A 24,556-nucleotide genomic window follows, 5' to 3' on the forward strand; every position below is an offset into this window, starting at 1 on the left:
GGAGCAGGTAGAGGCGGTATCGGTGGTCACTCAGAAAGGGGCTTAGCGCTGAAGTGCTAATCCAATACAGGTGGCGAGACATGTGCAGACTCGCTGCTGTTCCTGGGAACAGACTGAACAGCCTGGTCCTGAGCAGACTGAACATTGCCCCCACCTGAGTGACGAAGCCTTCGCTGCACTGCATCTGACCAGACTTCAACAGCAGGATGGGCGGGCTGGTGAGCCTGGTGGAGACCTCGGGGCGTCGGCAGGGACTTGATGGAAGGTCGCGGCGGCGACAGACTCGGCGATCTGTGTCTTTCCGGCACCACACACGCACTCCACTCACTCTGTCAGACTGTCACCATGATATCACTTAGTGTCACAAAAAATAGCTTGCTTAGTAGTGTTTCTTGTGTGTGTGTGTGTGTGTGTGTGTGTGATACGAGGGTGTACACGTGATCACTGTTCAATAGAAGGGGCCGTGCATGGATTGAGACAAAAGCCTCAAACAAAGTATGGAAGTTTTATTGAAACTTTGAAATCTCATTAAAACAGGAGAATACACAACCATATAAGCTGCGCAGCGCGGGTCACGTTACTTCACGTTAAGCCTCGTTCAGACTCCCATGTTTTTTTTTTTTTTTTACAACAAAGGAGACAGCTTAAGTGCACAAAAAAAAGGAAACAATAATAAAAAAAAGCCCGCTACTCGCTGCTCCTAAAAAGAATCCAAAGAGGAGAGGTGTCCTGATATGATATGCTCTCTATTCATATTTTTTCATCCCATGGCGTCCCTAGAGTAACCTCGATAATATTCTGTATAGTAAGACGGCAGGCAGGCGGCTCATAGCATCGGCTGAACTTTTTTTTTACGTTAATCCGCACTCGCATACTCATTACTGTCATCAGAAATCGAAGTATTACGATTCGTGTTTAGATAATTTGGCGAAGTGGAATGTAATATGAACTGTAAGGAATTGGTGTTGCTCAATAAGTCGAGTCCGATGTTTGAGTTGACGGGGGATATCTAACAAGGGTATTTACGATTCACCGAGCGCAGACTTGGCTAGGAGATGGAGTCGTTGTTATTCCGGGTGTGTTTTGCATCGTTTTGCATACATTTCTGACACTCAAAGATCCAGAAAGTGTTTAAGAAATGCTTGAAGTTGTTATCAGCACCTGCATCCCGCCATCAACCGTCACCTGACCCGCCGTTTGACCTGAAGGTGACCCGCGATTAGCACCTTGACGCTATCTGAAAGAGGCCGCCCCCTTCCCCGCCCTCCCTCCCGGCACCACCACCCGGCACTCCCCCCCCCCCCCCACCTCCCAAGCATCATATCACCCCAGCCTGCCCATAGATGCTACGTCAAACCCACGTCCTCCTCTCCCTTTCCTTTTGTATTTGTTTCTTGCACAAATTTCCTTTTATTATTATTATTATTATTATTATTATTATTATTATTATTATTATTATTATTATTATTATTATTATTATTATTATTATTACTATTACTATCATTTTGTATTATTTACACACTCACACTCATCCACTCACCCCCCCCCCCCCACACACACGCACACACATAAATGTCTTCAGCATTAATAAACAACAAGGTCATAATTAAAGTCAGAATCACGAATCACAAGCATGGAGGTGGGTCAAGAGAGAGAGAGAGAGAGAGAGAGAGAGAGAGAGAGAGAGAGAGAGAGAGAGAGAGAGAGAGAGAGAGAGATTGATTGATTGATTGAAACTTTTATTAACAAGCAAACACAGAGAGAGAGAGAGAGAGAGAGAGAGAGAGAGAGAGAGAGAGAGAGAGAGAGAGAGAGAGAGAGAGAGAGAGAGAGAGGCTGAGGCTTATCAGGGAAACCATAAACTCCTGGCGATAGGTCACTGATACTGGGGGTGGGTCGCCGTATAGGTGTGAATTAAGGAAAACACGCCGCGACCCGCCATGAACCCAGACACCAGAGACGAGACGAGGCAAGGACGAGGCGCCTTTGAAACATGCTGAGTGAGCGATGATAGCCCTGGATGATGTCTAGCAATATCTTAACTATCTCCATGTGTCCATGTGTCAGAGGGGGATGAGGGAGGGGGAGGATATAATAGCATACTTCATCTCCTTGATAATCTTTTCCTTCTCCATTTTCTATACTTCGCCTTTTCTTCTTCTTTCTTATTAATATCATAGTAGGTAGGGTTCACTGTTATTAAGATGTTACGTACAACAGAACTATAATATATAATCTGAGGATAAGATCACATGAAGAAATATATTAATAGAGCAAAAACAACGGACGAAGCCGGTTCTTAGGGGTACTCTAATGCACTAAAAATAGCCACTATCACACAAAAGGGGGAGAGAAAGAGGGAGAGGGAGAGATAAGGCGAAAGTGTCAAAAATTAAGGAGGAGGGGAAATTCACGTTGCCAGATTGTCGTACTCAGTTTATTAACCGATTTCCAGCCCCAAAACAGCCTCCTCCACCCCAACTACTAGATTCAATTACAGTTATCGTTAAAATGGTCAATTATTGGTGTTTGTTTGCAATAGTTATGGGTCCAGGAAAATATACGATGTGCTAAGTACGATAAAATGCTGACTGGCTAAGATGAGTGAAAAGAAGTGGAAACAGACGAAAGGACAGGAAAGCGAAATGCAAAAAGAAGAAAAAAACAGAAAAAATTGAAATCGAAAAGGAAAGTCAGTCCATGGAAGCAAAGAGAAGGAGATAACAGCTGCAGTGTGAAGTATATATATAAAGTGTGCGCAGAGGTGTAACTAAATATGCGTAGTGAAGTATCTAAGTGTAAAGAAGTGCCAAGGAGGACCTAAAGAACCGATACAAAGTGGAACAACTCAAAAGAAGAAGAGGAAGGTGAACAAACAGCAACGTTGCCAGATTGTCGTACTCTGTCTCATATGTTTGGCGATTTCCGACCCAAAAACTGCTTCCATCACCCAAATAACTGCCTTCATATATGGTTATCGCTCAAATGGTTAATTATTGGTGCTTCTTGGCAGCAGTTATGGGCAAGAAAAAACGGTATATATGACTCTGAGTACGACTATGTTTGCCAATATATACGACCCAAAAACTGCTTCCATCACCCAAATAGCTGCCTTCATATATGGTTATCGTCTAAATGGTTAATTTTTGGTGCTTCTTGGCAACAGTTATGGGGAAGAAACCGGTAAATATGGCTCTGAGTACGAGAATCTGGCAACGGTGGAAGTGACGGTCTGGCAACACTGGGAGGAAGAGGAACAGTCCGCAGATGAAGATGGCGCCAGACGCACGGCAGGTGGGTGGATTCCTTTCCTTTCTCCCTTCATTTTCTCTCCTCACACGCCATTACACGCCTCACCGCTCCTCCTATTTGTGCATGAATACTCAAAGCCCATTTCTGTTATAGTATTACCGGCGTAACATGTACCTTTGCGCGGATATTCCAGGCGATATGTGAGATGGTAGTCCTGGACGGCTGCTGTGCTCTAGAAACTGTGTAAAAAAAATGGTTTCGTGTTTTGGTTAATTTCTGGCGCCTGGGGGAGTGATGAGGTGTCAGGTTCTCGCTACTGTGTGTCCGTGTCCTTGTGTATCAGTTGGTATCAGTTAGTGTAGTGTGGTGTGGACGGACGGAGGTATCGTTGGTGTTGTGGTGAGGTGGGCGGGGTGACAGTTTTCAGGCCCCGGGGCACAGGAGGACGTGCACACTTTCTTTATTTCGGTTAATGGTGAAGAACGTTATTGCTCCTTGAATGCCTTTTTTGGCCACTATAGCAGGGCTGGAAAAGACCCCGGGTTAAAAAAAAAATTGGGGGGGTGGTTCATTATTTTTTTGGATGTTTTTATTTAGATTTCTTTTTTTGGGTGGGTTGTTTTGGGTGTTTTTTTTTTTAATGCCGACCCTGGGCTATACTAATCGCTATATGTATGAGAGCTACAGTTACCAGGCTTTTTTATTTTTATTTTTTTTTTTACCTTTTTGTAGCCCTTGAGTTGCTCTTTATGCTGTAAAAAAAAAAAATGCAGTAACAAATGGCTTCTGGAAAATAGAGGGGGGGTGGGGTGGTCGAAGGGAGGAAAGCCTCACTTAATCTTAACCCTTTCCATCTGTGATGCAGACATCGGCGTCGCCGGAGTGAAAGGGTTAAGAGAGTCGAGGGGGCAAAGCACCCCCCCATTTGGTATGTTAAGTTAGGTTAGGTTAGTTTAAATTTATCAGGCATGTGATGTGTGACGGTGATCAATATATGCTGCTGGGTGCAATAAAAGTATTATTATTATTATTATTTTATATGGAACAGTCATAAAAACTTTTTTCTTACATTTGTTCTTTGTTGTTTTCAGGCTTAAGATGGTTTCACTGGAAAAGGAAACCACCCAAACCTTGTAATTACAATTGAAAGATTGTAATTAACACAGTGCTTTGGGCCGGTTGGCTGCCATAGACTTAATGTAGGTTTAAGCTCACGTCGAAGTACTTTAAGGAAAAAATTATCCCAAGCTAAAAAACAAAAACAAAAAACAAAAAAAAAACAGACTTGCTGTGAGCCTGAGAGGCAAGCAGCACCACACCAATGAAAAACAGCTGTGTCTTAGCATCATAGCAAGGCGGGACGAAGAAGTAGCAGAATCAGCAGCATGGCAGAGTACGAGACTGACGAGGGGAAGGTGAAGGAGGTGTGCTCCATCCTGAAGGCTGTCCTCACCTCCTTCGGCGGGGAGCTTCCCATGCAGCAAATTGATGGTATGTCATGGCTCAGGGTTGTGGTCTGTCACTGTCTGTTCTTACTGTCAGAAACATGTAGAAAGATGGCAGTGATGAATGACTACTGGTCAACCACCGTGAGTCTTTCTTCAGTAAAGAAAGGGAAATTTTATTAGGTAATCATTTCATAGTAATTTTATGGGCGTTGTTGACTTGGTAATGCACTTTCCTGTTTATCTGTCTGAAACTGTGTTGATATTGTCAGCTAAGTTACTATCATAAACACTCTTGATTTGGGGATCCCATTCTCAAAACATACCCTAAGTATTCTGCAGGAGTTAATTAAAATCTGGTTCGGTGGAAAATGTCAATTAACCTTTATGCCTCACTTATATAATATACCAATGATTCTCTTTTGTGCAGCTGAGTACAAGACTGTGGTGGGGAAAAGCATTCCATTCAGAGAGCTGAAGCATGGCTCCCTTGCCAGCTTCCTACAATCTATTCCTGATGTAAGTAGTAGTCTGCCACTGTTGTGCTGTCTAGAAACACTGCCATGCATTTGTTCTTTTACCATGACATTAGTTTTAACAGTATCATTATAAAAATCATACAAATTAGGACTCGGAATAGCAGTAAACTCTGTTCGTTTTCATATACATATATACTTTCACAAATCCAAAACTGTATATATCATCCATATATATATATATATATATATATATATATATATATATATATATATATATATATATATATATATATATATATATATATATATATATATATATATATATATATATATATATATTCCACTTAACCAAATATTGCAACACCACCTAGGTATGCTTATTGTAATCTACCTGACTTCGTAACATATCGCCCCTGAATTAGTGACTTTTTTTTTTTTTTTTTTTTTTACGTCATTGCCTGTTGCGCCGGTAGGCATCTTCCTGGTGGGGCCTAATGGTCGGCCCAAGGCTACTTCCAGGTGAGGCCTGATGGTCGGCCCAGCCCGTTCTGGCGCAGGCGAGTGTTTATAGTGGCGCCATCTTGCATTGGCTCATGCTGCCCCCCGGAACTCGTTCTTGATTCGCTTGGACGGCTTCCTCTAGAGTCCGGGTTGATGGGTGGTCTTCAGGACAGCATGTGGGTAGTTTTAAGCCACTCGGCGGTGACTGAAAAATCCGAGTGGTAGCGTGGGGATTCGAACCCGCGTCGTCCATCACGCGGTAAATGTGAGCCCAGTACGCTACCAGTTCGGCCACCGCCTACCCAAACTTAGCCTTGCTGATTGCAGTGGTTCAACTTATCTTGGCTCAACCCACACAGAGACACAGTGGCTATGTAGCTATAAACATTAATTTTCACACTCCTCTTTAGAAAATCAGATATTTCTTTTACAAATAACTATTGCAACTCCAAGAGTATTGAAGGGCCCCCAAATCTTCTTTGCATGAAAAGATTGAATGTACGTAGAGTGCTTCATTCAAGCGGAACGGGTGGGTTTAGTTTTTAATATGTTAACCTTCACCAATCCAGTATGAAAGGTGCCATGTATTTTATGAGTGCACTGCCCACAGGTGTTGAAGCTAGAGAACAGAGCTGGGCGGCTGGTGGTGAAGGTGGTGAATGATCCCAACATTAACATGATCCTGTGTCAAGTTCAGGGACAAGACAACAAAAGTAATAAGAAGAATAAAACAATTCAGAAGAAATGGGTGAGTCTCACAACCAGTTTATCATAGATCATCATGTAGAAAAATATATGAATAAAAATCCTCAATATGTTTTCCAATATGTATGCACTCTTCCAGTTAGTATTTCAGGGGTTAAAAATACCTGGGAATATAGGTGTGGGGTAAAAATAAAAATACACTGATAGCTGGTCTCTATTTTGACATCAAGTTTTATACCTAAGCTCATTTTCCCTGAATGGGTTTTACTTAATATAGTTACTAAATGGCGTGATGTGTGCATGTCGTCAAACATACCCTAATATGCTGCATTTATAGTGCGTCATGTTCTGTCCGTGTTTAGACTACCACGACACTTATCTCACCCAGAACCCAGGATTTGGGGCACGTCAACTGCATGGCACCCCTTCAAACCAGCAGTTCTACAGTGCTGGTGGGCAGACCAACGCCAACTGGTATCCTACAACCTGGCAGCCCCCTAACACCACCAGAACTAAATTTTCCTACAGCTATATGTCCGTCCCTCAGCAGGCCCAGCAGATACCCTCGTTCTCGCACCAGCAACCTCGATACCAAAGCAGCAACACCGCCACCCACAACCAAAAAGCTGCACAACCACAGCCACCACCTGCTAAAGCCCCTCCCCGTCCTGTGAGTTTTGCTTAGTTTTCTTGGGTTTCCGTAATGCTCAGTCTGTCCTCTGCCCATGTTTGCTGCCATCAAGCCTTGGATACTTTTGTTACCTTCACCTCTGCCTCCAGGCCACCCTGTGTGTGTGTACTCTTACCTGGTGGGCTTCCTCAGTCTCATCACCCAGACCATGATATTGGCACTCAGTTGTCCCCTTCCTCTACATTAAACATTCTTAGTCAGTCCTTAACTCAAAATCACAACTGCAAACTTCATATCTTCTTATCAGCTTCCTTGAGGTTAGCATTTTTTACCTGTCTCTAGCAATTTCCTCTACCTCCCTGCCAGGCCAGAGGGGAGACGGTGTGTGTTTTTGGAAAAGTGCAATTGAAATCCTGTCTACTATGAGAAATTGAAAACTTTAATGTAGCTATAATTGTAAATACCAAGACAGTTGTTCAAAAAAGGTGCTGAATAATATGATAAATTCAATACAGGAGGGGCCCAAGGCCACAAAGCAGGTGTCCGAGAAAGCTCCTGCCAAGAAGACATACAAGCAACAACTGACAGAAGCTGTGCAGGCGCTGGAGGCCTCACAGGGCAAGATCAACCTTGTCTTCCAGACGCTGCCTTTTGGAAAGAAGATGGGGTGGTGCACTGTGGTCACTGTAAGTCATCCTATTAAGAGGAGAGAATAGAAGACTGAGACAGATAATATAACCACAGCATCCTCATCTGCTTGTAAGCCAGAGCTTGATATAAGTTTATAAATTTCTTAGATTGGAGAAACACGAGCCAGCAGCTACCCTGAGATGAAGAACACCCAGGCTGAGGCTGAGGAAGCTGCTTCCAAAAAAGCTCTTGAGAAGCTCCAAAGGAAAGAAGTGGCAGAGCTCCCCACCACCACTAACTATGATGTGTCTGTTCCTAGAGTAAAGCAGGTGGGTGGATTAATAGTGTCCTTCCTCAACAGTGACAACATGAAATTCAGTGCTGCAGTGGTTGTTACAGTTGAATGTGTCTGTGTATCATATACAATTGTGTCCACAGCTAATGAAGGCGAAGTCCCCCATCAAACGTTTCTGGTGGGAGCCACTGCGCGACATGTACAGCGAGGTGTTCAAGGAGAGGCTCCCTGAGGACTGGCTCACAACTGCCAAGGACAAGAGCAATACCGGCCTAGTGTTTGATAACCTCTGTGTGGACAAATGGACTGTTACATTGATGGATGAGGTGAGGATTTACTAACATCTTTTGTCCACTGTTTTTTGAGGTACTATTACCTGTACTGTATCAGTCCTTACTTCTCTTCTGATGCCTGCTGCCCCATGGAGTTTCTGCTGGAGCATGATAACAGCATAAGTTTACATTTTTTCCATTTTGTGCATTCTATACTTGTATAAATATTTGGTGAGGCAGTCTTCGCATGTTTCCATCTTACTTCTCTATGTGGTATTTCAAAGCCACGCCCTCATAATACAAATAACTTTTTTTGGTATTATTGTAGGAGTACACCAGTCTAGAGATGGCTTTTCTTACCCTGACCATTAGAAAGAGCTCCGCATTCTGAGTAAATTCATCCCCATAAACACCCCTCGGAAATCATTTATAACGGAGGGAGGGAGGGAGGGCGGTCAAGGCCAGGACGTGACACAGGACCGCTCTGATGGTTGATGGGTTACTGCCCGCCGACCCACCGCCGCCTCCCAGCTTAGGTTAGGTTAGTGTTAGGTTAGGTTAGTTTTAGGTTAGGTTAGGTTAGGTTAGGTTAGGTTAGTTTTAGGTTAGGTTAGTGTTAGGTTAGGTTAGGTTAGTGTTAGGTTAGGTTAGGTTAGGTTGGTGTTGGGTTGGTGTTAGGTTGGGTTGGGTTATATATATATAATATATATATATTTTTTTTTTAAAAAAAAAAAAAAAAAAAAAAAAAAAAAAAAAAAAAAAAAAAAATTTTTTTTTTTTTTTTTTTTTAAAAAAAAAAAAAATCACCAACCCTGGTTTTAGGTTAGGTTAGTTTTAGGTTAGGTTAGGTTAGGTTAGTTTTAGGTTAGGTTAGGTTAGGTTAGTGTTAGGTTAGTGTTAGGTTAGGTTAGGTTAGGTTAGGGTTATGTTTAGTTTAAATGCACCTGTGTGGACGAAACTAGTTTTTTCTGGTAGATTTCGGTCTGTTTTGAATGAATGTGCTCTAAATTTTTTATCGCAAATCATTAGTCTCTTGGTTGGAAGGGGGGGGGGGTAAAAAAAAAACACGTGATTTGCGATAGAAATGACACGCATATTCATTCAAAACAGGCCGAAAACTACCGAAAAAAACTAGTTTCGTTCGGAAATGCGAGACTGGTGAAGTGCTACAAATTTACCCTTTTTTTTTCCTTTTTTTCCTTTTTTTTCCCTACTGGTTTGTGTCCATAGCTCTGATCCCACAATCCTTCCAGGAACTCTGTAAGGGAGTGGTTAGGACTGAAGAGCCTCAAGTTCTCTTCGTTCATATTCTCACTTCTTGCAATATAACACCTTTCCTACCAAGTCTTGTGTGTTTACCAACCTTATCCTTTCATTTGGGTCAATTGGGGTCTCTCAGACATTTGGTACCTCACTAGTCTTCACCAACACTTTTTCTTGATAATATAAAGCATGCCCTTGAAATTTGTAAGATGATTTTTGCATTGCTACAGTAGGTGTAGGATGCATACTTTAGCCAGTAATTGTCTCCAGAGCCAGGCTGACAAGACGCCTAAGCCACAGACACCTAAGCCACAGACACCTAAGCCACAGACACCTAAGCCACAGACGCCTAAGCCACAGACGCCTAAGCCACAGACGCCGACGCCGCCAGCCCAGGAACAGCAGGAGTCACCACGCACACCCTCTCCCAGGTGAGTCCCAAGTCAAAAACTGTACCAATATTATGGGATTTAGACACCTAGCATTTTTTTCTTATTTTTACATATAGTTGTGAAGTGGATGCTGCAAGTTGAAGGTGCCGCTGCCATGGCCATCCCCGTGTGGGAAGCCTAAGTGAGGAAACATATTGTAGCATTGCTGTATCTGTGTAATATTATTTCTTTTAATTTATTTTTCAGCCCAGAGCAGCATAGAAAAAGCAAAGACAGCAGCTTGCCACCAACAGAAGAGAAGTTGAAGCTGCCACCACTCAACCCTCCCCCAACACCTACCTGGGATGTGTTCATTACCTGTGTTGAGGCCACCAACACTGTACAGCTGCTGCTAGTTGGGGACAAGTACAGTGTGAGTGTTGGTAGTGTTGCTGCTCCTGTTTCTTTTCTTAACAAGACTAAACTCTTCATATCAGTTGTACATGTTATCCAATCATTCAGAGACGTGCATGAATAAGTTTAGTGGGTGACTCGGTCCTTTCTCTTATGATGGGTATGCAGAGTATGTACAGTGAGCTGCTGACAGAAATGGAGCTGTACTACATGGAGGAGAAGAACCAACGGCCCGTGAAGGAGCTGGAAGTGGGCGGGATCTACGTCGCCAGCCACGAGGAGTCATGGTTCAGGGTGGAGGTGCTGGAAATCAGGGGTGAGTAGTGCACCAGGCTTGTCTCTGGTTCAAGGTTGGACAGTGTCAGTTGGGAAAAAAAAATTCATACTGCAAACTTGGTATTGGTATCTCGAATGATTATTTTCCTTCATTCAACTAATAGTGTAAATTTTCCTTCAACTAATAGTTTTTTTTTTTTTTTTTTTTTTTTTTTTCCCTCAGAAAAGGAAGCTAAGACAAAGTTTGTGGACCATGGTGATATTGAAATTGTCCCCCTGCCAAACCTGTTCCACCTTGAGAAGCAGTTCTACTCTCTCCCACCTCAGGTATGGATAGCACTTGGCATGCACTACTTTCCATAAGTGATTCTTTAACCAGTTGCAGCAGTTCTCAGGTAGCAGCCAAACTCTTCCTCACATTAAGTTTTCCTTTGAATATTTCCTCTTCTGTCCATTCTTAATTGTTTACAAGTGCAAATGTATAAATCCATACTAGACACTTCTCTATGAGGTACGAACTTGTACATACTAAACTCTGTACTGGTAAGCAGCGTGCAACACATTCCTCCGTGTTCTACTGAGCCTGAACCCCTTCTCTCTGGCAGGCCTTGAGGTGCTGCCTGGCCGGGCTAGAGGATGCACCAAAGGAAGCTGCCTTTCAGGCCTTGATGGAAACCCTGCCCATGGGCAAGATTCTGGTGGCCCGTGTCCAGCGTCGGGAAGAGCCTTATGCCATTGTGCTCTTTGACACCTCTACCAGTGAGGACGTCAACCTCAATGAGAAGGTGTTCGAGTCTGTTGCCAAGCACCTGGTGGAGCCCTCCCTGCCTCCTGTGAGTTCTTTGTTTGGCTTCACTTCTTGAAGTCACTCCTTTTTTATCATATCCACCTACACCACTGAAACCTGTCAATGTTTCTATTTTCAAGCTCGAGTACAGCATTCCTTTGTTTTTTCAGCGTCAGTGAAACCCATAACCGTTATAGAAAGGTATTTTGCATTGGTTGCTCATCATGTTAATTGTTTGTAAAGGTAAGTGATGGCATTCATCACTTCCAGGAAGACATAACTATTTTTCCTGTCCCATACTCACCTTTCTGATTATGTATCTTTTCCTTATAATGTACAAGGTGATCTTTGGAACTCCTTTTCGGATGGGAAGGACATGAATATTGCTGAATCTGCCTCTTTGCTCAGGTTGGAGGCTTGGCTGAGGTGTACCTAACACATGCCTCGTCCAGTGGCATCGTGTATGTTCAAGTGGAGACGAAAACCTTCAAGGCACTGGATGACCTCCTCAAGATTGCCAAGAGTGAGTATCAGTCAAGTTACTTTGATGATTGCGTTGTGTTTTATCCCCTGTTTAGCCCACAGCCTACCTTCTCATTGTAGATACACACACATACACAAAATAATGGGGTGCACAGCTGATTGCATTTTTTTCATCACAGGACGCACTGAGGAGATGCTGGGAGAGAAGGTGGAAGTGGACCTCACCAAACTGTACCTGGCACGCTTCAGCAAGGACGGGGAGTGGTACCGAGCAGCACCCAGGAGCAGCGTCGACCCTGACGGCACGGTATGTGTGTGCGTGTGCGCTTGTGTTTGAGTGTGTGCTTGTGTGTGTACTTTGTGTGTGTGTTGAGGCTGTGGAACTGGCAAAGAGTGATATTCCATGTGGGAGTTCATGTTTTGACTAGGAGGTGCTTTTTTATTCTTCTGAATTTTTATTTCATTATAGATGAACATATTAGTGTACAGGTAGAGCAGCTTAACTTTATTGGCATGAGAAGGAGCAAGTTAATTGTTTGTATATATTCCAGATAATGCTTATATTTTAATACATTACTAGCAACTGCATGGAAATGGTTATTTAAATAACACGGAATACCATACATACATTGTAAATATATTAGGGCCTAGGAATCATTGTTGTATGCTGACATTGTGCTTCCTATCGGCTTTTAACAACACATCTTTACCCTCAGACTTTGGGGTGTGAGATGAGAGTTTGTTATTGAGATTGATTGGTTATGGTTTGATGTTTGGTTAGAGAACAAATGCAAATTGAATGTTGTGTGTGGTGTTGACTTACTCAGGGAAGCACAGTGGCACCATCACCATTTCCTCATCCAACCTAGTAACCCGGGCCTTGTCATAAACAATTAACCCAATAACTTAACAAACAGGTCCTGATGAACTTTGTGGATTTTGGCAACTCAGAGAAAGTGCCACTCAACAACATAAAGGGTTTGCAGAAAGTGAGTCCTCTGCTAGCAAAAGTTCCTCACCAGGTAATGCCAAAAAAGCTTCACCTACTCTTTTAGTCTATCACTTTTTATTTTTCGGGGGTAACCATTTGGAAGAGTATAATCATGCTTCATATTTCTGTTTGTTGCTTTTGAGGTATCTAGTTTTGTTGGGCCAAATTGCATGTGTGAAGCTGGAGGTCATAAAAGAGAGGTTAAAGATATTTTTTAGTCACGGTAGTTATTTTTAATGTCTAGAGTACAAAGCTTCCAAGCCTCCTCATTTTTTCCACAGTAGAGTTTAAGTTTGATTGTCAAGACCCTTGACGGACATTGTTTGTGGCTTGCATATGCTGGCCATTGCATCCCTGTGTGGTGGTGGCTTGTTCAGATTTTAAAGTAATCTTTTCAACTCATATTTGACTAACCTTTCTCATGTTTTCCATGTCTTGATTAATGCTGTTGAGTCCATTCCTCATATTAACTGTAATGCCACTGCCATCTCATTTAGTAATATATTATCCTGTTTTTGATGAATGCGCATGTAAGCTAATCATGTAAAGTTTGTGTGTGTGTGTGTGTGCACATATGACTCATACTTGTTAGTAGATTCACTTGGACCATAATTAGGCTACTTATCTATCATTTTTTGGGCAGGAGGGTGGAGCTGGGAACCAAGTTAGAAATTATAATATTTTGTACTCTAGAATATAATGAACACATGCATCAATTATCTTGCTGTAGATGAAATTATACATTGAGGAAACTTGGAGGAATAGTTTATCTTTATTGCTGTTGTTTGGTGGGCAGGCGTTGCCATGCTGCCTGCACAATGTTCCTGCTGACCCCGAGCTGAGGTGGACAGAGCGGGCCTGCCAGCGCCTCATGGATTTGGCGCCACTGGATACTCCTCTGCTACTGAAGGTATTGTCTACTTAGCTTGTGCCAGTGTTATATTGCTCTCAGTTAGAAGTTGGACTGTGTGTAGTGTAACCTTTTTTTTATCACCATCTTCAGCCATTACGAATCCACTGCAGGAATCCCACTTAGTCTCTGTCTCCAATGGTTAAAAAAAAACATTGCTTGACTAACAGATCCCATGATATAATAACCTAATGCTATAAGTCAGTAGCCTATTGATGCTGAGCTGGATTTGTAGCCCATCAACACTAAATCGTACCTGTCATCACTAAAGTAGTAACCTATCTCCCACCAACTTTGTCAGCTCTACCAGTTACAGTGGCTCCCTCAGCTTGAAGAATTGATTAATGCAGATGCTGTGAAGACTCTTGGTGCCTGCTCACCTACAAATATCATTCATTAGTTAATCATACAACTATTAGGCACAGTATGACATTGTGTAACACAGTAAAAGCATGCCTTCCATCTTCCTTATTATTCCTCTTCTCTCAGGTGGTGAGTGAAAGGACTACAAACCAGGCAGCTTCAGTGCAGCTCTTCAAGAGGCTGCTGCCTCAGAATGAGTTGGTCTCCATCAATGACACTCTGGGCATTGACAGCAACCTCTTTGGGTTAGCCAGCCTCTCTTATCGTATCTGTTTAGTTCCTGTAAAATATTCCTACCCAAAAAGTTGATGTCAAGAAGCACTGTTTTTCCCCTTTGAACTATTATCAGTTGACCTGTTTTTATGCCTTTTTTTTAATTATGTTATGATTTCTTTACGGCAGTAGTGAAGGAGACTCCAACAACAACAGTATGGAGAAAGAGGTGGTTGTGTCTCAGTTCAGATCACAAGAGTCTTCCAGCACCTCAGGTGTGATTGCTTGTCCTCTTGTCTGGAGTCAGAAGCCACATGTTAAAGGGATCTTCAACCATTGTCTCCCTGAATACAACATTAATACCTCTCATTCAATTTCAAAATTTATGATTTTTCTTGTTAATCTTTGTTTTATTTATTTATGCAATTTATTTTCAGTTAGTGCACTGCTTTTCACTGAAAAAAATTTATGCATCAATTTAATTTTTAAAAAGGACACGCATTTGTATTTTGCTTTGTTTGACAGATGCAAATTCCCAGAGTCTTCCTTCGGAGCCCCGCCAAGTTGGACCCGACTCCTTTCCCCCATGTTCACCCTTGTCCCTCAGTGATATTCCTGACGTTGGCTCCTACTTTGATGTCTTTGTGACTTACGCTGCCAATCCCAACAACTTTGCTGTGAGTACTATTTTGGAAAGTTGGTAGTACATATATTAACCTTCAGATTAATGTAATTTATATTGCATTCTCATCACTTTTGACTTAAGTTTGTTTTGTAAACTATTCTGTGTCAAGTATCCTCAGGAATTTTTTTATTTTCATTGCACTATGTTCATACCATTGGCTGCTGGTATAAATAGATATCCTCTGCAGGTGCAGCCATGGAAGTTGGGATACAAGTTTGATGATATGTCTGAGAGCATGCAAGATTACTACAACGACCCAGCCAACCTGAAGCATGTGGTGGCCATCAAGGGTGGCCAGTACTGCGCTCTCAAGCATAGTGATGATGTCTGGTACAGGTAAGGAGGAGACAGTGGGGCTGGGTGTAGTACAGGATGGGCACAGCACATGCTTAGACTGTGTTGGTGTGCCTCTTACTCTGAGGGTGTGGTTTAGGAAGGTTAGATTGCCTTGGAACTGCAGAGTTCCACAGGTTTACCTGCCCCAGATACAAGTGAGCCTTAAGGCAGGCTTGTTTCTGTTAGAGACGATCCTGAATGGAGGAGGCTCGAGTAAATGAATGGATCCTGCCAATAAATGCTTAGGTAGGGAAGGGGGCCTGCATGGAGACTTGCTGTTGAGGTTGGCATTTGAGAGGGGGTGAGGAGACTTCCCCCCTGGTGTATGCCCCTTTTGATTGATCGGGGCAGGCTGTTCTGTACATTAGGTCCTTTATTGTTGACAAATCAGGTTATTTGTAAACTGACTGACGGGAAAAGTCGTGTGAGGGGTGACTATGAAAAGTCTGCAAGGTTAGCTTGTTAGCAGGTAATACACTGTTCTTTTTTTACAGAGCCAAGGTGGAGATAGTGATGGAGGATGCAGTTTCTGGTGTGTTTGTTGACTTTGGGGACCGCTTCTATGCTATGCTGGATAAGGTGCAGCCCCTCACACCGGAGTTCTGCACTATGCCCTGCCTTGCCCTCAATGCAAAGTTACATGGTGAGTGCCAAGTTTAAGGCATTAACGATTTCTGGTACCTGTTATTGCTATGCAGTGGCTCTGTAAAATTCCGTTTTTTTATTATTATTTTCAGCAAAATGATTGAACACCCAACCAACTAACTAACAGGGAGCATATACCAGGCGGTGTGTTACTTGACTCACCTGCCCCCTCCACTCCTGACAGTCCCCCTGAATAAGCTTCCACACAGCTAACCTTGCCATTTTAAGTTCCTCTCAATTGGATCGATAAACTTGCCCCAGCCATGAGTTACATGGGCATCTCTTTAGTCTCTTCCAGTCACAGTTGTCTTGTACAGAAACAGCCCCAGGAGCAGGATTGACATCTGGGAAGCATGCTACATGCTCTTTTAGCCAGAGTTACCAGCTTAGTCCATGAATGCCAACTTTGGCTATATGGGCACATGGCACACCTGGACGTTGACCCTATTTATAGGGTTGTTTCTGTACAAGAACCGCGAGTGGTGGTGACCAAGGGGACACCCATGTAACTTATTTCTGGGGCAAGTCGATCAATCATTTGAGGGGGTTAGAATGTGAAGGCCAGTTGTGTGGAGGCTTGCCCTGATTGATCATCTGGGGTGGAGTCAGGTGAGTGAAGTGACACACCTCCTGGCATATGCTCCCTGTTAGTTAAGTTAGTCCAATGGATGGGCAGCATCCAATTTTGGAGCCCTGTAAGTAGTCAACGAGTTCTTTTCCTCTCTTCTCTATCCCTCCACCGGCTCTTTTTGTTGTGTTTACTGTTGTTTTTATCCTTAGAAATAAAGGATATGAGTGATAACTTATTTTTGCAGGTATTGAGGCAGCAAACAAAGACTGGAGCCCTGAAGATGCGTGTCGATTTAGAGAACTCGCGGGGAGCAAGAACTTGGTGTCCGTGATCTTTGGCAAGGAGATGAAGGATGATACCCTTTACCTTTCACTGGTGCTGATTGACACCTCTGAGAAAATTGTTGATATATTCATCAACCAAGTCCTCGTTGATGAGCGCCGAGCTACCTGTCAGGAAGCATAAGAAGTCAGTCGTACTGGACCTCTTCCACACCTTTGAAATTTAGTTTATCATTTCGGTGGTGCTAGCCAACTAACTCTCTGGGCTTTGTGTGATAATTCTCCTTAAGCTCAGTAGAAGAAATAGGATTATTGTAGGAGGAAAGCAAAAATTATGGATGAAATTATTTTTGTAAGCAATTATTAGGAAGTGCAGCTTTCATTTGTGTTCACGTAGTAACTCGCTACTTTCAATAATGAGAATTGATGCAATAGAATATACACCACTTACACTTAAAAGAACTGATGCAATGGAATATATACTACTTACAATGAAAAGAATTTATGCAATATATTATATCGTACTAAAGGACTATATGAACATTTAGTTTGTTTTAAGTAAGTAAAGTGAATAACCTGATCAACATGTAGCTTACGGAATCTCAAGTGGCCGTTAGGTTAATTTCTAATGCATAAAATTCACATTCACTTTACTTGTTCCCCACACGGTGTGCGTATAATGAAGGGAAAGCAGCTTAGTGTTGGTGGTGGAATTGGGAGGACGTTGGAGCAGTATGCATCACTCCAATAATTCTGGACATGTAGAGTTTGGGTTTGCTCAATTTCTCTTACAATATTTAAATGATCAGTGCTTTGTGGTTTACCTCGATCAGTGCTTTGTGGTTTACCTCATGCAGTAAAATTTTCATGAAATATTTTTCCTGTTCTGAATATAGCAGTTTTTTCCTCAGTCCCACCACCAGACTATATAGTGTTAATCTACACCACCAATACCCCAATCCAGCCATTGTTCAAGTGGCATTAACAGAGCAGCTCCCACCTTAGACCTTAATGTTTTTACTCTTCAGTGATATTAGTTGTTCCTTGAGCACATTGACCCTGGCAGGACTGACTCCCACACCTGCTGCAATCAGGCGTGGACCAGTGAGTCTGTGTCCTGAGGTGTGTCGTGCTGCAGTGCCAATTCCAGAGTGGGCTGCCCGCTGCGTCTGACACTACTTGAGCTTCATGAGCTGGAAAGCCATAACAGAAATGTTTAAGCAATACTTTAATGAAATAAATATATATATATATATATATATATATATATATATATATATATATATATATATATATATATATATATATATATATATATATATATATATATAACCTCTTCTAAAAGCCCAAAAAATAGCAAAATCAAGATAACATTAATCACAAAATGTTCCCTTATTATGGAATGCTTAACTTACCATGAATGTATTATATACTAGTCAACATTGACCAAATGCCCCCACATAACAGTTACACTAAGGCAAAGGGTAATCAGTTTTGTAAATTCCAGTAATATTTAGCAGTAAAATACTCATCTCAGTTTTTTTACAATTTATGAATTTTCTACAGTATTACGATTCATCATCTCAGGATTGATTTCGGAGTAAACTTTTTCATTAATATTAGACTCATCACTTCTCAAAACTGAAACTGTCGAAGCTTGATACAGCCTTCCCCATGCAGCTTCACAGGCTGTGATTTGCTTCCTCTCTCCCTGTATCAAGGTTCATGCCTCTCCCTGAAGGGAAGCTGTTCTCTCCAAAGGTTGATGGCAATGGAGGATTTATATATTGTTTTACAGAAACTTGACAAGAATTAGGGTTTGTTTTCTCAGGATTACATTTTTTTTCAAAGCTCTCGAGGTAGCTGGGTTATATGTTTGAATGATTTTATTTTATTTTACCACATTTAATATACTTTATGGTTGAGCTTTATGTATGTCGTTACTATCTGGAACATTTCAGATACAAGTATTGCAAAATGAAAATAAAAACTTTAAATATTGTAATATATAATTTCCTTCACAACATTTATGACATAAGTTATAAGTGCCAGCCAATCACAGGCCACCTCCTGTAGACTCAGTGTCATATCTCTCCCTCTATAAGATCTCTTGAGGGGCAAAAGCCTGGGTGGGGAAGGGAGAGAGACGGCCCAGCACCAGGTACTAGTCCCTGGCCCTGAAGCAACCCCATGTTGACCATGGGATTGGAAATGGCATGTGTGTATCAATGACGTGGTAAGAGGGCCCATGTTGGGGGGCACATTATCTGTAGGGGAAGCCCAATGGCCATTTAGATTTACCCACTTTGCCAAATTACATTGAATTTCACAAGGGTACCCATCAGAGGGCCCAACTTTTCACGGAGGGGCTTGGGCCTTCTGTCTGTTCTTGATGTGTGGTTAAGATTGGCACTGAAAACCACCTTCAAACAACATGATGATGGGTCAAGTAGATCCACCAATTTAACAACTCACTATTATTACTTACGATCACTGCACTGGATTCATTTTTTCTTTTCCACTGCTTCCTTTGTCTCCTTGGTTGAATTGAAGGAGAATCACTAAGTAGGTTGCCATGAAGCTTGCCAGCTGAGGAATAGAAAGAGAGGGTGAAAAGTAAGTGTTGTCATTCACCCACCCACGGCCTGACCACGAGCTGGACTCGTCATCGCCAGTAAGTACCCTCTCGACGAGAGCAAGGCTCATTGTAGTTGATCTCTGGGCATTGCTGAGACCTCACATACCACATACCTCATTCCCCTTGCTCAAGAGGGGACAGTCCTTGTCAGCGGAAAATTCCCGGCCTGAGCGGGGCTCGAACCTCCGCCTGGCAGTGCAGAGCTTTAACCAACTGAGCTATCAGAGCGGTGTTAAGTGTGTGTGTGTGTGTGTACCTCTGATTTCACATTTGCTGCTCAAGAATAGTCTGTGCCGCTACGCCTCCCTCATTTTTAACTGCCCTCTAGCAGGATCAGCACGTCTTGCTTGCTTGCTTGAATCCCCGACCGGTCAGTCAGCGCACGGCCCAGCCAGATATTCATCCTCCCTTTCAGATTAGTTGATAAACGGGTACCCAGGGAAGCCTGTGTAAGGTAACTGTGGTAACCTGGATATCACATCGGCCCTGTGTCCCGGGGTAATGGGTTGTTTCCGCCGCAGGCTCAAGGGCCAGTGCCAATGACGTAACTTATTAACAAAGGGCCTTGAGGCTTTCTAAAGCTTAGAATCTTATTAAGTCTAAATCCAGGGCTGGCGGTGAGTTTACAGGAGCTGTTATATAGACCATTTGACCTCTTGCAGGCTCATTGAACTCCTCACTCCCTTCCTCAACCCCTCTCCTTTTCTCTCTTTTCCTTCCCCCCCTCCCCCTCTCTCTCTCTCTCTCTCTCTCTCTCTCTCTCTCTTTACTTACGCCCACAATGTTGGATTTAGCGATAACAAACAGGCGGCCGATACTGAAATCCGTGTACGTGTCCATCACCTCTGTCCAGCGGCCGAGCTGTGGCAGGAACAGTATAATGATGAGATGGGTGAAAACTGAAAACGTACATGGGGAGAACCATTAATTTATTCTGGTTTTACAGTTATGTTTATCAAAATGTACCCTTCACTGAATTGGGATAAAACAAGCCATATAAACTTACACTGCTAAATTAGGTGTTATGTAGGACAAAAAATATAGTAATGTCTTAATTCCTTGCCTAAAAAAAAGGTACGAGGTAAGGCTCTCATCTCTTAACTTCAGAAACACTGCCAACAGAAAATTATAAACCAAATGTTTCAAAATACTTAACAGCCCTACAATTACGAGTGTTCCAAATTGTTGCTTACGATCGATGATGCGTTGTAAACAAGAAAATAATCCCACAGAGCTTAAGTAAACACATAAAATCAGACCACCAAATTATTCTTGCTAACATTATCACGCGAGGATGGAATAAACTGATGAAAGACACAAATGCCTCTTCCTACACCCTAAATATTAGCTAAGGCAGATATGCAAAGTCTTGGTGGTCGTTTGATATCGTTTTGCTTAGGTTTTAAATGATAGATAACCTAGTCTGCCCCCATCCCCCCCTCTCTCTCTCTCTCTCTCTCTCTCTCTCTCTCTCTCTCACCTTGTCCACCAGTTCCATGTTGCTCGTCTCCTTCAGCCTCCTCAGAAGAACAGCCTCTCGTAGTTTTTCTCTCTGTCAACACAAAGCCTTTAGGTTAGTTCTGATTAGCCAAATTATTATTACTATCATTATTATCATAGTAATAGTAGTAGTAACAGTAGTAGTAGTAGTAGTTGCAGCAGCAGCAGTAGTAGTAGTAGTAGAGCCAAGTACCCACCTGCAGCGTGACACTTTCGGGGGCAGAAAACAGATGCACCATGAGAGAGAGATCGAGGGGGATGGCCACAAAGATGCAGGCCAGCCTCCACCTGTCGGCGACGTTGGCAGCGAAGAACGCTTGGATGACCACCACCAGTATCATCTTGACCAGACTCAGAGACAGAGGGAGGCCGAAGTAGGCGTTCAGGAGGTGCTGGAACTGGTGGAGGTCTTGGAGCTGGTCAATGGCTGTGGTGATGTCCGTGATGGTCAGTGGTGAGAGTGAGGGTGCTGTCTCTTTCCTGCTGTCGCCACTTGTCACCATTCTACTGTAAGGATCTGCCGAGGAGAGGTCTTGTAAAGCATAAATCTTTCTTCCTCCACCACTATTGGCTGCCCTTCCGTTGTGGGGATCTCCGGAAATGAGGTCTTGTTTTGAATAATTAACTTTCCTTTCCCTAGCACCACCGTCAGTCTTCCTTTCACCCTCAGGACCCAATTTCCAGGCCTCGATCTCCTCCTCGTCACAGTCTTCCGGGCGCACCTTCGTCAGGTCTGAATGTGTCTCCCGTGGCAGTTTCTCCCTCAGGATGTTGGTGTAGTTCTCCGACAAGGTGACAGCGACGGCACGAAAGAACAGGATCAAGACCATGACTGTGAAGGCCAAGAGCACGTGGACGATGCAGAAGCTCGTGTCCTCAACGTACCGAAGCTGTTTCTTCACCACGTGTGTTTCTGTCTCTTCTACGTGCTGCAGTTCGACAACGGTGGACACGAGAGCTAACAGAAGATAGAGGAGAAACACGAAGCACACGGAGACATCAACTTTAGACAGCACAGCAACGTGATGGCTGGCAATAATGTTACTTAGGCTCTGCAGGAGGTGAGCCAACCGATCGCCACGCAACAGCAGCACCGTCATTAAACTTGCTGACAGGAGGACTGAAAAGAGGTGAATACATAAATCGGTGATATTATGTGTGGTCACTAAGTTGCCCAGGTCATTAATATCCAGTTTTAGGAAATATGCGTGAACGGTTATGACTGCAAAACCGTGGGCAATGCGGATGAACACAAAGATCCAAGACAGTGTTACAAGCGACTGTCGCCTCTTGAAGCAACACGGAAAGGCTGGTGACGACAGTTCCCTTTCATCGCCTCCCACATTAATCAGTGAGGAGGAGGACCAGGCTATCTCGGGGGTCTGCGGTTTGTTGGTCTGAGGGCAGCGTCCAGAGGCATCCCAGGAATACGGCAGGAACCCAAGGACTCGGAACACTTTCAGGCAGACTTCTAAGAGGGTAATAAGGCGCATCCTTCCCGGGAGGAATGCCATGTTTTTTTTTTTAACCCCCTAAGAAGTGTGGCGGTTGTCCTGAGGCAGCGTGTGGAGCCGATCGAACCTGCACTGCCGAGGCTGACTGGCACATGAGTGGTGGGCGTCGCCTTCTTCGCAGCTCAAACTGGAAGAATTGTCAACATCATCAATTATTTACCCTATTGACTCTTCCTGGAAGTTCGAGTAATTGTTTTAAGTGATCGGAGGGATACTGAAACACACACACACACACACACACACACACACACACACACACACATTTCCGGCCCATGGCTGCATACTTTCAAGAAACCATTGATTGTTATCATGATAATTCAGCTTTCCTAACAAAACAGAAGTCAGAGGTAGCTATATATTATCGAAAGTCGTATGTGCTCCCCCTCTTAAAAAAAGAAACGTGCTTAGCCGGTCTATTAGAATGGATCCCACATCACTACAGGCCTCATTTTACTCACCTTTGCATCGGCTTGATAAAAGGCCGCCGAGAAGAAACTTGAATTTCCAGGTTTTAGTCACAATGCCATGCGCTACCGTGGTGAAGCGGTTGGCACGCCTAGCTACAAATCGGCAGGCCTGGGTTCGAGCAGTCGGCCCCCAGCCCACCCAACTGTTCATCCTCCCGTTCGGTTTGGTTGATAAATTTGTACCTGGGGAGGGTAAACTGTGGTAACCCGGATGTCACACTGTTCCGGTGTCTTGGAGTAATGGGTTCTCACCCGCCACAGGCGGAGATGAACGCCGAGGCCACGCGCAGCTTCAGCGCATGCCCCAAACTTTACCTACGACGGTTTCATTTTGTAAAAAATAAAAGTCAGTGATACTTTCTCCTATATTTTCCTACACAAATATTTGATTCATTTGATTGAAATGTCATGACACTGCCTCACAGCCCTTTTAGATAAATAAATGCGAGGTTTTGCTTTTCCGTCTGCTCCAACCCGAGGACCACAGTGCTGTCCTCTATACACAGAGTCTGGAGGGTCCCCTATTATGATTTGACACCTCTTGCGGACAACATAATTAATGATAATTGTAGCCATCGTGATTTTACACAAAGTTTATTCCATAAAACTACTTCCAGTTAATAAAGATGTTACACGTTTTGCAAAGAGTCAAAAGCTACATAATGGGTGAGGCTCTCGACTCTCCTTTACAAGCATCATGATTAAACAAGGCACGAAGGAGCCTCTACATCAGAGCGGGCTGCTGCCTTGCGGTGGTGCTGTTGCGTTCCAGGCCACGCTGATATGCTTGGCGTTACGAGCGTTTGATAAGCGGTGAAGCGGCAGGACGCTGTGAAGGTTTCAAGCCTCAGGACATCATTCTTCGGCCATGTTATCGTTGCCTTCAGTTTCGCTGCAGTGTTCCTCGTCTTCGTCGGCCATGTTATCGTTGCCTTCAGTTTCGCTGCAGTGTTCCTCGTCTTCGTCGGCCATGTTAGTGTTACGCCAAGGCTTAGCTTAGTTTAAATTGTAATTGGCGCCACGTGACGTAATGAGGGTTCCCTGCGGCCCCGTTGAGGGGGCGGGCTGGAGAGGGACGCCATGCGGCGAGGAAGAGTGGAGACGGAGAGAAGAAAAAGGACGCGCTCGCCTGTGCTCTGTGCCTTAGGACTTAATCGCCTGTGATTTGTGCCTTGACTGCCTCCCCCTTGGACTATAAGGATTGTACAACGTGCTATTGCTTAGTAAACCCCAAGAAAGTCCGCCCTGTATTTAATTGTGCCTCGCTGTGTGCTCTGTGGGTGTGTGCGAGTGTGTCCGCCGGAGTGTCTTTGTGTCTGCTGTCCGCCTCGTGGGAGCACTGTGTTTTCCATAGCGAGCCCAGTTTAAGTAATTGGGAGAGCACCTGTCTGCCTGTGTGAGGGGTAGACAAGTGGAGTATAACAGTGGTGTCAGGAGCGGGGTGGAAATTGTGCTGTGAGTGGACGGGCAGACAAAGAGTGACGCCTCGGGCACAATGGACCTCGGCGAGCACGGTGCGGCTGGCGGAGCGAGTGGTGGGGGTAGTGGTGACCTTGAGGCTGATGAAGACGCTAAGCCTGGCCAGCTGGAGTTAATTGCCTCAATGTTGGCTGGCTTGAGGCAAGAAATAACGCTTCA

The 24,556-nt window shown here is 43.6% G+C and overlaps 2 protein-coding genes across 6 annotated transcripts; one reads left to right on the plus strand and one right to left on the minus strand.

The window, feature by feature from the left end:
* The first annotated feature begins 3,137 nt into the window (after positions 1-3,137).
* Positions 3,138-18,090, plus strand: LOC127008723 (tudor domain-containing protein 7-like). 3 transcript variants are annotated; one of them, XM_050881077.1, is made up of 23 exons: positions 3,138-3,294; positions 4,344-4,743; positions 5,128-5,216; positions 6,288-6,425; positions 6,771-7,052; positions 7,529-7,699; positions 7,811-7,972; positions 8,082-8,264; positions 9,744-9,904; positions 10,112-10,277; positions 10,427-10,574; positions 10,758-10,861; positions 11,140-11,367; positions 11,730-11,844; positions 11,984-12,111; positions 12,722-12,826; positions 13,592-13,705; positions 14,195-14,313; positions 14,471-14,556; positions 14,807-14,958; positions 15,154-15,302; positions 15,797-15,945; positions 16,763-18,090. In XM_050881077.1, the coding sequence occupies exons 2-23, from the start codon at positions 4,638-4,640 to the stop codon at positions 16,981-16,983; spliced, it is 3,276 nt and encodes a 1,091-aa protein (XP_050737034.1). In that variant the 5' UTR covers positions 3,138-3,294; positions 4,344-4,637; the 3' UTR covers positions 16,984-18,090. The 3 variants fall into 3 exon arrangements, with proteins under 3 accessions (XP_050737034.1, XP_050737035.1, XP_050737036.1); XM_050881078.1 differs by having other exon boundaries at positions 14,474-14,556; XM_050881079.1 differs by lacking the exon at positions 12,722-12,826.
* LOC127008724 (uncharacterized) lies at positions 17,849-24,556 on the minus strand. 3 transcript variants are annotated; one of them, XM_050881081.1, is made up of 6 exons: positions 22,910-24,556; positions 21,135-22,578; positions 20,918-20,989; positions 20,212-20,298; positions 19,288-19,388; positions 17,849-17,992 (listed from the first exon to the last, which is right to left on the minus strand). In XM_050881081.1, exons 2-5 carry the CDS (start codon positions 22,449-22,451, stop codon positions 19,290-19,292), a joined length of 1,575 nt encoding a protein of 524 aa, XP_050737038.1. In that variant the 5' UTR covers positions 22,452-22,578; positions 22,910-24,556; the 3' UTR covers positions 17,849-17,992; positions 19,288-19,289. The 3 variants fall into 3 exon arrangements, 2 of the variants coding, with proteins under 2 accessions (XP_050737038.1, XP_050737037.1); XR_007761275.1 differs by having other exon boundaries at positions 20,212-20,336; positions 21,135-24,556; XM_050881080.1 differs by having other exon boundaries at positions 21,135-24,556.

Source organism: Eriocheir sinensis, chromosome 38 (assembly GCF_024679095.1).
Source record: "Eriocheir sinensis breed Jianghai 21 chromosome 38, ASM2467909v1, whole genome shotgun sequence".
Classification (NCBI taxonomy): Eukaryota; Metazoa; Arthropoda; class Malacostraca; order Decapoda; family Varunidae; genus Eriocheir; species Eriocheir sinensis.

What these genes read in the sequence shown, in the direction of transcription:
- LOC127008723 (XM_050881077.1), top strand. Translation starts at nt 4,638, where the DNA reads ATGGCAGAGTACGAGACTGACGAGGGGAAGGTGAAGGAGGTGTGCTCC. An exon ending in GGAGGTGCTGGAAATCAGGG is followed by an intron (nt 10,575 to 10,757) that starts GTGAGTAGTGCA and finishes TTTTTCCCTCAG; the next exon opens with AAAAGGAAGCTAAGACAAAG. An exon ending in TGGAGCCCTCCCTGCCTCCT is followed by an intron (nt 11,368 to 11,729) that starts GTGAGTTCTTTG and finishes CTCTTTGCTCAG; the next exon opens with GTTGGAGGCTTGGCTGAGGT.
- LOC127008724 (XM_050881081.1), bottom strand. Translation starts at nt 22,451, where the DNA reads ATGGCATTCCTCCCGGGAAGGATGCGCCTTATTACCCTCTTAGAAGTC. An exon ending in CCGAAAGTGTCACGCTGCAG is followed by an intron (nt 20,990 to 21,134) that starts GTGGGTACTTGG and finishes TTGTGTTGACAG; the next exon opens with AGAGAAAAACTACGAGAGGC. An exon ending in ACATGGAACTGGTGGACAAG is followed by an intron (nt 20,299 to 20,917) that starts GTGAGAGAGAGA and finishes TTCCTGCCACAG; the next exon opens with CTCGGCCGCTGGACAGAGGT.